Source organism: Pecten maximus, chromosome 13 (genome assembly GCF_902652985.1).
Source record: "Pecten maximus chromosome 13, xPecMax1.1, whole genome shotgun sequence".
Taxonomy (NCBI): domain Eukaryota; kingdom Metazoa; phylum Mollusca; class Bivalvia; order Pectinida; family Pectinidae; genus Pecten; species Pecten maximus.
Genome location: NC_047027.1, coordinates 25,775,987 through 25,790,526, shown reverse-complemented (window position 1 = coordinate 25,790,526; position 14,540 = coordinate 25,775,987). Strand labels below are relative to the sequence as shown.

The window sequence follows — 14,540 nt, the reverse complement described above, 5'->3', positions numbered from 1 at the left end:
TATACATGAGATCAGGCATCCAGGAGTCATTAAACAAGAGGCCCATGGGGCCTGTATCGCTCACCTGGTTGGATTTGACCAAATGTCAAAATAATGTTCATGTTCAATTTGTTAATACATATACAAAAATGTATTCTCTGAAAGACCATATGGATTATTTTTACAACATAATGGTGTTTAAAGAAACTAAGTCCCTTTGGCCTATTTTTACATAAGAATTGTGTTTATCCCTTAATGCCCAGCGATACTATACATAGTTATGGGATTGAGGGTCACAGTAACCATTTATGCAAAATCTGTTCCCCCATCACCACGGATGTTTCTGATCAAATTGGGTTCAAATCCATTTAAAACTCAAATCTCTATTTCCCTTATTTGGCCCCTCCCTTCAGGCCCCTTGGGGGTCAGAGTCAATATTTATATAAACTCTCTTTCCCCCTTCCCCTAAGGATATTCCAGACCATTTTGGTTCAAATCCTTTCATAACTTTATGAAAAATAGCGATTTAAAGGATAAACCCCTATTTCCCTATTTGGCCCGCCCCTCAGGCCCCTGAGGGTACAGAGTAAACATTTATCCAAACTCGGTTCCCCTTCTCCCAAGGATGCTCTTGACCAAATTTGGTTAAAATCCATTTAAAACTTTATGGCAAATAGCAATTTAAAAACGAATCTCTGTTTCCCCTATTTGGCCCCGCCCCTCAGGCCCCTCAATATTTATACAAACTCTTTCCCCCCTTCCTCTCTGGATGTTCCTGACCAAATTTAGTTAAAATCCATTCGTAACTTAATAATTAATAGCGATTTAAAGGATTAACCCCTATTTTCCCTATCGGACCCCACTCCTCTGTCCCCTGGGGATTCAGAGTAAAAATTTATACCAACTCGATTCCCCTTCTCCAATGAATATTCCTGACCATATTTGGTTAAAATCCATTTAAAACTTTATGACTGGTAGCAATTAAAAGACTAATCCCTATTTCCCCTACTTGGCCCCGCCCCTTAGGCCCCTAGGGGTACAGAGTAAAAATTCATAAAAACTCTGTTCCCCCTCCCCTCAAGGATGTTCCTGACTAAATTTGGTGAAAAGCTATTCAATACTTTAGGACTAGTAGCGATTTAAAGGAGTAACCCTATTTCCCCTATTTGGCCCCGCCCCTCAGGCCCCTGGGGGTTGAGAATAAAGATTTAAACACTCTGTTCCTCTTCCCCCAAGGATGTTCCTGACCAAATTTGGTTCAAATTCATTAATAACTTTATGCCTAGTAGCGATTTAAAGGATTAACCCTATTTCCCCTATTTGGCCCTGCCCCTCAGGCCCCTGGGGTTCAAAGTAAAAATTTATACAAACTATGTTCACCTTCTGCCAAGGATGTTCCTGACCAAATTTGGTTCAAATTCATTAATAACTTTATGACTAGTAGCAATTAAAAGGAGTAACCCTATTTCCCCCATTTGGCCCCGCCCTTCAGGCCCCTGGGGGTTCAGAGTAAAAATTTATACAAACTATGTTCCCCTTCTGCCAAGGATGTTCCTGACCAAATTTGGTTCAAATTCATTCATAACTTTATGACTAGTAGCGATTTAAAGGAGTAACCCTATTTCCCATATTTGGCCCCGCCCCTCAGGCCCCTGGGGGTTCAGAGTAAAAATTTATACAAACTCTGTTCCCTTTCTGCCAAGGATGTTACTGACCAAATTTGGTTCAAATTCATTCTTAACTTTATGACTAGTAGCGATTTAAAGGAGTAACCCTATTTCCCCTATTTGGCCCCGCCCCTCAGGCCCCTGGGGGTTCAGAGTAAAAATTTATAAAAACTCTGTTCCCCTTCCCTCAAGGATGTTCCTGACCAAATTTGGTGAAAATCCATTCAATACTTTATGACTAGTAGCAATTTAAAGAAAAAGTTGACGGACGACGGACGCCGGACGCCGGACGACGGACGCTGCACCATGGCATAAGCTCACCGGCCCTTCGGGCCAGGTGAGCTAATAAAAAATACATCGACAAATAATAAAAAACACGGATAGAATTTACAAAATTGCTCATCCCATAGACTAGTATTACACAAAAATATAAGAAAGATATTAAAGGATTCTATACACATGCTATTTATAATATGATAACAATTTATAGAATGAAATTCTATAGTTCTGTTGGTTTGTTTTTAAGTTTTTGCCGTCAGAAAAAAAATAAGTTGCATTAATACCGAGATCTGGTGCACAAAAACTTTCTAAATGAGATGGCCGTTGACAAAATAACATAATGAGACATGGAATTGCATACATTTACTGGTCCACATGGTAACAAAAACTTGTAAAACATGGTATGTGATGATTTAATCAAGCCAAATTTGATTTTTGTCATATGCATAAAAAGTAACGAATTGTAAGTTATTGTTTTTTTCAACTTATCGAGCCATCATCAGTGTCCCAAGAAATGTTCGTCAAAATTGATGACGTCATTAATTTGCGACAAGCTACGCTACATATAATGATGACTATGCTACTGTAAGTATCATCATAGCGGATGCCATCCGTGTGAGGTAGAGTTATCCCATCGTTAGCATGATAATGTATACAGTAATTCACAATAGTATCGTTATACATTTTAAATCGAAATAACAACTTAATTATTTCTTCAAAGATTTTCTTCAAACTTCTTTTCAAAATTTTACACTGTGATATTAGCAACAAGAGATCCCAGAGGGATCTTGGCGCCCACCATTGAATGATCTTCATAAGTTCCATGTCAGATTGATCTTTTCTCTACTTTTCCCTTCATTTTACTAATCTGTGCAAATTGAGACATCCCTCCAGTACTTTTCAAACAAGACTGGTCCAAAAATGCAATACAAGGGACCAGGGGGAACCTACTTATGAGATTTGAGCAAGATCCATTCAGTACTTTGAGAAATAGAGATAACAAACTTCAATTGTCAAAATCCAAGATGGCTGCCTGTCGGCCATGTTGTTTTCCGATTGATCTCAAAACGCAATATGCATAACTAGGCACCAAGAGGAACCTCCATATGAAATTTGAGAAAGATCCCTTCAGTACTTTCTCAGAAATAGCGATAACAATCTTCAATTGTCAAAATCCAAGACGGCTGCCTGTCGGCCATGTTATTTTCAGATTGGTCTCAAAATGCAATATGCATAACTAGGCACCAAGGGAAACTTACATATGAAATTTGAGAAAGATCCCTTAAATACTTTCTCAGAAATAGTGATAACAAACTTCAATGGTCAAAATCCAAGATGGCTGCCTGTCGGCCATGTTGTTTTCAGATTGGTCTCAAATCGCAATATGCATAACTAGGCACCAAGGGAAACTTACATATGAAATTTGAGAAAGATCCCTTCAGTACTTTCTCAGAAATAGCGATAACAAACTTCAATTGTCAAAATCCAAGATGGCTGCCTGTCGGCCATGTTGTTATCCGATTGGTCTCAAAACGCAATATGCATAACTAGGCACCAAGAGGAACCTTCATATGGAATTTGAGAAAGATCCCTTCAGTACTTTCTCAGAAATAGCGATAACAAACTTCAATTGTCAAAATCCAAGATGGCTGCCTGTCGGCCATGTTGTTATCCGATTGGTCTCAAAACGCAATATGCATAACTAGGCACCAAGAGGAACCTTCATATAGAATTTGAGAAAGATCCCTTCAGTACTTTCTCAGAAATAGCGATAACAAACTTCAATTGTCAAAATCCAAGATGGCTGCCTGTCGGCCATGTTGTTTTCCGATTAGTCTCAAAACGGAATATCCATAACTAGGCACCAAGGGGAACCTACATAAGAAATTTGAGAAAGATCCCTTCAGTACTTTCTCAGAAATACCGATAACAAGAATTGTTTACGGACGGACGGACGGACGGACGGAGGGACGGACGGACGGACGGACGACGGACCACGGACGCAGGGCGATTTGAATAGCCCACCATCTGATGATGGTGGGCTAAAAATGTATCGTTTTGAGTCCCGGGATAGCTAGGTAGGTATTCACGGTTAGTTAAACAATGAAACAAGAGATCCCAGAGGGATCTTGGCGCCCACCATTGAATGTTCTTCATAGGTTCCATGTCAGATTGATCTTTTCTCTACTTTTCTCTTCTTCTAAGTCTTACTAATCTGTGTAAATTCAGAAAAAAACCTCTAGTACTTTTCAAACAAGGGAAACCTATATATATAAGTTAAGATTAAGGCACCAAAGGGAACCTATATATGGAATTTGAGAAAGATTCCTTCAGTACTTTCTGAGAAATAGCGATAACAAACTTCAATTGTCAAAATCCAAGATGGCAGCCTATCAGCCATGTTGTTTTCCGATTGGTCTCAAAATACAATATGCATAACTAGGCACCTTGGGGAACCTACATATGAAATTTGAGAAAGATCCCTTCATTAGCTTCTTCGAAATAGCGATAACAAACTTCAATGGTCAAAATCCAAGATGGCTGCCTGTCGGCCATGTTGTTTTCCGATCTGTCCCAAAATGCAATATGCATAACTACGCACCAAGGGGAACCTACATATGAAATTTCAGGAAGATCCCTTTATTAGTTTCTTAGAAATAGCAATAACCAGTTTCAATTTTCGAAATCCAAGATGGCTGCCTGTCGGCCATGTTGTTTTCTGATTAGTCTCAAAATACAATATGCATAACCAGGCACCAAGGGGAACCTACATATGAAATTTGAGAAAGATTCCTTCAGTACTTTCTCAGAAATAGCGATAACAAACTTCAATGGTCAAAATCCAAGATGGCTGCCTGTCGGCCATGTTGTTTTCCGATCTGTCCCAAAATGCAATATGCATAACTACGCACCAAGGGGAACCTACATATGAAATTTGAGAAAGATCCCTTCAGTACTTTCTCAGAAATAGCGATAACAAACTTCAATGGTCAAAATCCAAGATGGCTGCCTGTCGGCCATGTTGTTTTCCGATCGGTCCCAAAATGCAATATGCATAACTACGCACCAAGAGGAACCTTCATATGAAATTTGAGAAAGATCCCTTCAGTACTTTCTGAGGATTAGCGATAACAAGAATTGTTTACGGACGGACGGACGGAGGGAGGGACGGACGGACGGACGGACCACGGACCACGGACGCAGGGCGATTTGAATAGCCCACCATCTGATGATGGTGGGCTAAAAAATAACAATGTCCAATGTCTTCTATATATACATGTGGCGTTGATCAATGAGAGCACTTTATTGATTAATATAATCTATCATGGGTCTGATCCGTGGACAGGGATATCTCTACCCGAGTGTAAGAGTTTGATCAGTCAGCACGAGGCTTGCCGAGTACTGGCCAGCCAAACTCTTACACGAGGGTTGAGATATCCTTGTTCGCGGACAGACCCGTGATTGATTATTTTTCTCACATACTTGCAACCAAACGCAAGTTTATATGAACGTTTTTCATCGCGCCATCTTCAATGCTCCTTGGAATGTGCATCAAAATTTATGACGTCATCATTTACGACTTGGTTACTCAACGTAAAATGATGACGTTACGTTATTGTGAGCAGCGTCATATAGCGCGTTCCGGCTGTCTTTACCCACCCTGTGTAAGATCGATTTATCTTTCCCCTAGCAACCGCCGGATAACCCTGTGAAGTATGGGAGAAAGTCCTTATCATTGTCCAAATATAACTGGTGAAACACGGCATTGCATCAGATGATCGCACATGACGTGGTACTGTTCATTGACTTCCCTAGCTTTAGTGGCGTTCTGTCTTAGGATGCTGACTTTAACGTCAGGATCCTCGATATCGCCAACATCTATTATTTCAGTTCTGGCGGTGTCAGCCTTTGCTATACCACTCTCCAGAAGAACAGCAGCCTCAGAGAATTGTCCCGTGAAGAAAAATTTAAATGCAAGATCATCTAAAACCTTCATCTGAGCCAGAGTGCAATGCAAAATTCCCTTGTTGATCGGTGTATCTGCCACCGGTCCGTTATAATTCGGGCCAACGATATCTCTGACAACAGCAACGCCAGAGTCTCGCTGTATGGAGGCTTTTATGTTCATGTTGAATTGTTCATCTAGCACTTTCGCCAGAGCAAGCCTTTCCACGACATCTTCCTTGTTTAACACTCCTACAATAAATTCCTTAAAAGAAGACGTATCCATAGGAGACAAACTATCTTTCCTCGAGTTCTTGCATTCTTCGAATGCCATCTGAAACATCTTTCCGACCATTTCAGCATTAGATCTTAGATACGATTTAGCTAATATAATGACACTCGGCACAAACGCTTCTTTGATTGTTCTATCCATGTCATTGTCACGCTTGAATTTAGCAATATCCTCTATCACGGGGTGAAGCATATGTGTTTGCTTGATACCATGTGACTCTGCTAGAAATACCAAGGTCGGTATGGGAAACAATCTAATACTACATACGATTTTAGCTATAGAGCCTAGGGCCTCGTCGGAGTAGTGGTCGATCATGTTGTTGCTGCTGATAAAATAGTTCGGAAGACATTTTTCGGAGACATGCGATTCTAGTTTGCTGAGCAAGTACATAACACATCCACCGCAATTCTCTCCCCAGTTCGAACCACTAATCTCCTCACATGCATAAAACATGATTGATTTCAAGTGGACTGTTTTCAACTTTGTGGTCAGGTTCTTGGAACACTCATCAACCAAGATTTTAAAAACTCGGAAACAATACTTCTGAGGCTCGGGAAAGGCTTTTGATGAGCAATTCTTCAGCATAGTTAAATACAAACTGCCATTCAATGTCCTTGCGTGAGCTATTGGCATGTGGCGTGGTCACTACGAGGCAGCCGTGCTGGACAACTGTCTCAATTGATGAAGGAGATGGCCAGGAAGTAGTTCTGTCACGTGTCACCCATTCCAAGGCGGCATTAGGGAGTCCGTCGCACTTAAACCCAAAACGAGTCTGCTTTTCTGAGGAAGTGAGGTTCAGAGGAATATGTTTCAACCATGAAACACCATTGACAGGGCATTGGAATACACCCTCCTTCCAGAATTCCAGATTGTTTGTTATCAACCTTGTGTAGCCGGGATGACACTCTTGCGTGTCCAATTGAAAGTCAAGTGAATACTCATCCTGATCTGACTCGTCATAAACCAGCGACTCATAATTGATTCCTACTACCATGGGTATATGGAACTTTCCTGCAGTCTTTGTTTTATCGTTGAAGTCAATCAGGACTCCACTGAGAGAGTCAGCTCCGCTTCCGATACACAACGCTGTTGCTTCGGCAGTGCTCACTTTAAACATTTTGGTAGTTAGTATTACTGGCGATGTAATTCGATCGCAGAAGATAACGTATGGTGAAGCTGAGGTGTGGCATTGGTACATCGCTGAATTCTTCGTCGCAACTGTATTTATCCAGAGCTACCTGCATCAGATCTGTAAAGAAAATTCCTATCAATTAGATTATCAAAAACGTATATTACAAAATATAAAAAAAAGATCAGATGCCTTGTATATATTGATGTGAATATTTTTATTGAATTTATCATACTAAAAAATGTTGACCCCCCTATGACTAGAAAAGAAACTCAAGTATGTAAAAGACTAATATAATCTGATATGGTTCAATTTTGTGGACTGGAGTACATAAAGCCAAGTGGAAGAGTTTGGTAGGCTTAAAGACGAGGATTACTGAGTGCTTGTACAATACATGAGTATTGTGCTTGTGATACCACAGTATGAGCCCGTGTTTGATAATGTTTCTCATACTTAAACGTAAGAACTTTAATGAAGCGTGCTAGCGCTTCATGTTGAATTTGCCTTTGTCCAGTTGGCATTCATCAGCCCATAACTTCCAAATGAAAGCAGTTCAATTCTTATATTTACATTTGACAACGAATTTGAAAGACTATATCCAGGAATTTTACTCTGATAATGAATGAACAACTTATTATCGTCAAGGACGGAACAGCCTTTTCAACAGCCATCTTTCGTTATCGCCGACGTGACAATTATGACGTCGCTATAATAATGACGTCATAATAAAGATTTGGAAGTTATGGACTCATAACTTCCAAGTGAGCTTGGTAAAGTTATATAGCGGGGCTGCAGTGTAAATGTAAATATACAATGATGACGTTACGCTACATAAATGATGACGTTACGCTACATACAATGATGACGTTACGCTACATACAATGATGACGTTACGCTACATACAATGATGACGTTACGTTACATAAATGATGACGTTATGCTACATACAATGATGACGTTACGCTACATACAATGATGACGTTACGCTACATACAATGATGACGTTACGCTACATACAATGATGACGTTACGCTACATACAATGATGACGTTACGCTACATAAATGATGACGTTACGCTACATACATTGATGCCGTTAGGCTACATACAATGATGACGTTACGCTACATAAATGATGACGTTAGGCTACATACAATGATGACGTTATGCTACATACAATGATGACGTTACGCTACATACATTGATGACGTTAGGCTACATACAATGATGACGTTACGCTACATAAATGATGATGTTACTCTACATACATTGATGACGTTAGGCTACATACAATGATGACGTTACGCTACATACAATGATGACGTTACGCTACATAAATGATGACGTTACGCTACATACATTGATGACGTTAGGCTACATACAATGATGACGTTACGCTACATACATTGATGACGTTAGGCTACATACAATGATGACGTTAGGCTACATACAATGATGACGTTACGCTACATACAATGATGACGTTACGCTACATAAATGATGATGTTACTCTACATACAATGATGACGTTAGGCTATTGTGAGTAGTGTCGATAACGCGCCTCTCTATAGTACCAAGTGGTATTTATAAAGATTTATCCCATCCCCAGCATCCACGGAATCACCCTGTGACGTTTCTATTTACATCTGGAACAGAAAAGTTCCCAACATGGTTAGACCACTATTAGTATGGATTGGCCTATTATCAATTAAGAACAACACGTTTTATTTCTCGACTCTTCTGAAGTGAGTGCGATGATATAAGTGCACCATTCTCAAATTTACATAAGGAACATCTGTCATCTACTCCATTCGTTGTTCAAAAAGTGATCAGGCTAATCACGGTTTAAAACAATTTGTAGACCATGATAAAATCTTTTTTTTTTTTTTGGAAAAACTAACTTGGCCAAACCAAACCAAATTCTCGTCAGTTTCTTCCTACCTGCCTATTTTAAGGAATACACACACTCAGGTTTTGAAGAAAATTAAAGGAGAAATGATATTTTCACTAATCAAGTGCTAATCACCTTTTGAACTGACTCCTAGTGTTTATACCATTTGTTGTACATACTACGAAATAAAGGTACATGTAACAGAGCGCATGATTAATTAAATTTAAATCACTGCCTCCACTAGGGATCGAACCGGTGTAGTATGGTATTTTGACCCCCATGGTAAATTGACCCCGGGTCAAAATATCATTATGGTAAAATGACCCCCCCCCCCCCCCCCCCCCCACCCCATGATAAAGTGACCCCCCCATATTAAAGTCACTAAAAACTTCATATATCATTTAACATATTTTTTCATTAAAACAATATTGTATCATTATAAACAGTACAAATGTTGATGGGTAGGTTGACTATAGAGTGAAATATAGGTGAATACTTAAGTTGATGGAGAACATCAATGGAGAAATAAAGCTTTTTTATCATTAATTTTGGTAATGGCTAGTGACTTATTTTCACAAAACCTTTATCAGCATACATCAATAATTCTATAAATTTTAACACCAACCAAATTGGTCTGATTTTGATGAGTCATTTATGCTGGGGGTGTGTGTGTGTGTGTGCTTTTTTATCATTAATTTTGGTAATGGCTAGTGACTTATTTTCACAAAACCTTTATCAGCATACATCAATAATTCTATAAATTTTAACACCAACCAAATTGGTCTGATTTTGATGAGTCATTTATGCTGGGGGTGTGTGTGTGTGTGTGTGTGTGTGACCTGCCCCCCCCCCCCCCCCCCCCCCCCCCCCACACACACACACACACACACACACACACACACACACCTACAAAGTTAACAATATTTTATTTGTTTTACTTCCATTCATTATAATATACATAAATAAAGTCAAGAAAATTGGTCTTGGGGTAGGTGATTTTTGATGTGAGTTATGTAGAGAGGTTGGGAGAGGGGAGTCACTTTACCATGATTATAGTGAAAATATTTTTTTGTGGATTTAATTTTTTTTCACTAAATATTTTCCAATAAACCTCAATTCATTAATCTATACATTTAAAAAATTGAATGGAATCGTGATCAGTGAATTTAATGTGAGTCATGTAATGAGGGGGAAGAGGGAGGGGGGTCACTTTACCATGGCCATGGTAAAGTGACCCCCCCCCCCCTCCCGCCCCTCCACACACACCTACAAAGTTACAAATATTTTATATTGTGTTGATTTTTATTTTTTAAATTAAAAATTAATTCATTTAATCAATTGAAGTAAACTACTGAAAGATTTGGCAAAAAACTATTTCTCGATGGAGGGGGAGGGGGTCACTTTACCATAGCCAATCCAAATCATGTTGCTGTTAATGTATAGACCTGCCACAACTTGAAATGATCTACCCCAATACAATTCTGTTGATACTTCATGATCTGATGTATAGAATAAAACTTTTTTCACCAAAATTTTCATTAATTTATTTCAATTGATTAATCAATGTATATGTGAGAACATAAAGCATCTACAAAATGTTTGGATGTTAATGTGAGTCATGTGAGGAGTGGGGGAAAGCGCCCCCCCCCCCCCCCCCCCCCCCCCCACCTTCCTTACATAACTCATATCAATATCAATTATCTCAGGCCAATTTAGAGTTGTTATACTGTATAGATTAAGGAATTAAGGTTTATAAAGAAAAAAGGGTAAAATATTTTATTTCATTATGGATATAGTAGCGTAGTACGTAAAATTGATTAATATATTGATCAATTTTACTTATTACACTACCATATCACACATACATGATCACATCACAAACTTTTCTTAGACAAATCTAGTTTTGTTATAATGTAAAGTTTAAGAAATTGAAGATTTTTAAAAAGGTATTTTGTGAAAAAAAAAAATCAATCACAAAAAAAAAGTAAAATATTTATTTCATTTTGGTCATGGTAAAGTGACCTCCAACTTCCCAGCTTGCAATGATCTACCCCAAACTAATATTGTAAATACTTTGTTTTTTTAAAGTAAACTTGTTATAAAGTTTGGTGAAAAAGATATATCAAAGTATTGGAAGGGAAGGAGAGGGGGTGTGAGGGAGTCACTTTACCATGGCCATGGGAGAAGGAAGAAGGGGGGGGGGTCACTCTACCATGGCCATGGTAAAGTGACCCCCCCCCCCCCCCGACTCGCATCAAAATGACATATCTGCTTATCTGATACAACATAGCTTTCTTTTAAACAGGTTAAATGATATATGAAAAAACAAGTTAGGAATTCTTTTTTTTTTTTTGGAAGGGGGGGGTGTCATTTTACCATAATGGTATTTTGACCCCGGGGTCATTTCACTATAATGGTATTTCGACCCCGGGGTCATTTCACCATGATTCAAAATACCATGCTACACCGGGACCTCTGGCTTACTAGTCTTACGCTCAACCGATCGAGCTAAATTATAAGAGAAGATCTCTCTAGCCGAGCGGTATATTGCGGCTAGTATTTACCAGGGTTACATACATACTTATATTTACAGTACTGTGTACAAGATTCTTTTGTTTATTCAGGTATGAAGGTATGATATATACGATATTTGACACTCCACTTAGACCCCGTATATATAAAATGGCGATGTAATGGCATATACTGGAATAAATATAATGGTCCAATAATATGTCACAGGGCTTGACTCCTGTAAAATATAAACCAACTAAAATGTATAAACTATGAAATGAAATCAACTAAATAATCAACTAATAAAAGTTCCAAAATGTCGGCCTCTTTGCTTTGACGAGGAAATAGAGCCTTTCCACTTTTCAAAGTCCCGATCTTGAATCTTCAAAAGGCATGATATGGTATTAATAATGATGTATCGGAAGATTCTGTTTCTTCACTTAAAGCACAGAAATGGAAAAGTTTGAATTTAAGATAGTGAAGAGATTTGTTTATTTGCATGTACGTGTATATCTCACTATAATATTCCGTGTTTCTTCGATACGGAGATAAAGTCAATGGAATGAGCGACGGACGCTGCACCTAGACATTATCCAGAGCCATCAGACAACGGAAGCGTGAACAGCGGCGCCAGGAACCGATATAACATATGATCCATATCATGATGACAGGAGTACAGCGAAGCACAACTTAAACAGGATCCTGGATACATAATATTTAAGTCAACAGGGCTTGCTTATACAGAAACACGGTTATCCATAAAAGCTTCAATAACATTACAACAAGCAATACTGTTAAGCAGAAACAATCAATAGTAATGAGCTCTATCACAATATTGCATAAAATTATATTCCCTTGAAGAATATACACCAAATTCGACGAGTTGGAAGCTTGAAGGTTTCTCTGTTACTTTCCAGATTTTCGTGTTAGAAACAGGACATTACTTAGACATTATATGAGCGACTTTTATAAAGCAGATGACACAAATTTTAAGAACATGTTTTTACCATATTGACCATCAGCCTGCCTGTAAACCTTTCGGTCACGTTGTGCCGTTTTCTATTTTCAAATTGGAGCTAGACTGTTGTTACTTAAGCATTGAACTGTTTTTGTATGGTATTTATGATCTATTTGAACGACAGAGCTTTGCAAGCAAACAACATAATGCGCGCTAGCACATTATGATTTGTTTGCTTGCAAAGCTCTTTCGTTCAAATAGATCATAAATACCATACAAAAACAGTTCAACGCTTATATTTACATTTTCCAACGATTTGATTTTTTTTCCTTTGACAGATCATATTTAAAAAATTCATAATTCCCGCGTTACGACAGGCAACACAAATTTTAGTCGTTAACTGGAACAGCCTTCATGTCTCGTGCAGATTGGCAAACAAAATCGGCAACAAATAGTGCTTGAAACAAGAGATCCCAGAGGTTCCATGTCAGATTGATCTTTTCTCTACTTTTCTCTTCTTATAAGTCTTACTAATCTGTGTAAATTCAGAAGAAACCTCTAGTACTTTTCAAACAAAGGAAACCTATATATAAAATTAGTCTCAAAATACAATATGCATAAGTAGGCACCAAGGGGAACCTACATATGAAATTTCAGGAAGATCCCTTCAGTGCTTTCTGAGAATTAGCGATAACAAACTTCAATGGTCAAAATCCAAGATGGCTGCCTGTCGGCCATGTTGTTTTCCGATCGGTCCCAAAATGTAATATGCATAACTAGGCACCAAGGGAAACCTACATATGAAATTTGAGAAAGATCCCTTCAGTACTTTCTCAAAATAGCGATAACAAACTTCAATGGTCAAAATCCAAGATGGCTGCCTGTCGGCCATGTTGTTTTCTGATCTGTCCCAAAATGCAATATGCATAACTAGGCACCAAGGGGAACCTACATATGAAATTGGAGAAAGATCCCTTCAGTACTTTCTGAGGATTAGCGATAACAAGAATTGTTTACGGACGGACGGACGGACGGACGGAGGGACGGAGGATGGACCACGGACGCAGGGCGATTTGAATAGCCCACCATCTGATGATGGTGGGCTAAAAAAAAACCAACAATTTATTATATTCTACATTTATTACAAACAAAGTATATGGCATGTTTTCTCATAATAAATTATTTGACAAAAATATGTATTTTTGCTCAAATTTATCTATAACAATGCTTTCAGTTTATTGGCCCGGAACAAAATATTGCGCAGGTCTGTGTTGTATTACTACGCTGATACTGTCGCGTGATGCATGACACTTAAACAAACATCAACGACACAACTCTCAAAAAGGCTTTATAGTGACAATGCCATACAATTGTAAATATATATTCATATTCTGTTTCCCTTGTTTCATATTTTGAACTCGATGATAGTAAACAGAAGAGTTTAAACGATTAGAAATCATGTAAGTAGGGCATTAGGTATGATTGTATGAATAAACTTTCTGCGATCTGTTCGAAGGCAAAAACATTGTATTCTTATATTATTGATGACGAAAAAGAAATTACTTTAACATTAACATTTTTTTTCTCTCTCTCTAAATTTGATTATATATTTTTTTCTTATTCTCATTTTGAAAATGTTACTTGAACAGAAGTGAACCTAGATATGTATGGCGGATGTCACCGCGACCTTGATTTGTATGGCAGGTGTCTCCGTGACCTAGATTTGTACGGCGGGTGTCGTCGTGACCTAGATTTGTATGACGGGTGCGCTGTGACCTAGATTTGTACGGCGGGTGTCGCCGTGACCTTGATTTGTACGGCCGATGTCGCCGTGACCTAGATTTGTACGGCGGGTGTCGCTGTGACCTAGATTTATACGGCGGGTGTCGT

General features: G+C 38.6%; 1 protein-coding gene across 1 annotated transcript in view; it reads right to left on the bottom strand.

The window, feature by feature from the left end:
* Positions 1 to 5,574: 5,574 nt before the first annotated feature.
* The window catches only part of LOC117340581, a 92,815-nt gene continuing 83,849 nt past the window's right edge, over positions 5,575 to 14,540 (bottom strand). The window contains 2 exon segments of the mRNA XM_033902340.1: positions 5,575 to 6,708; positions 6,710 to 7,380. Coding sequence (XP_033758231.1) covers positions 5,659 to 6,708; positions 6,710 to 7,380 — 1,721 coding nt within the window. The 3' untranslated portion in view covers positions 5,575 to 5,658.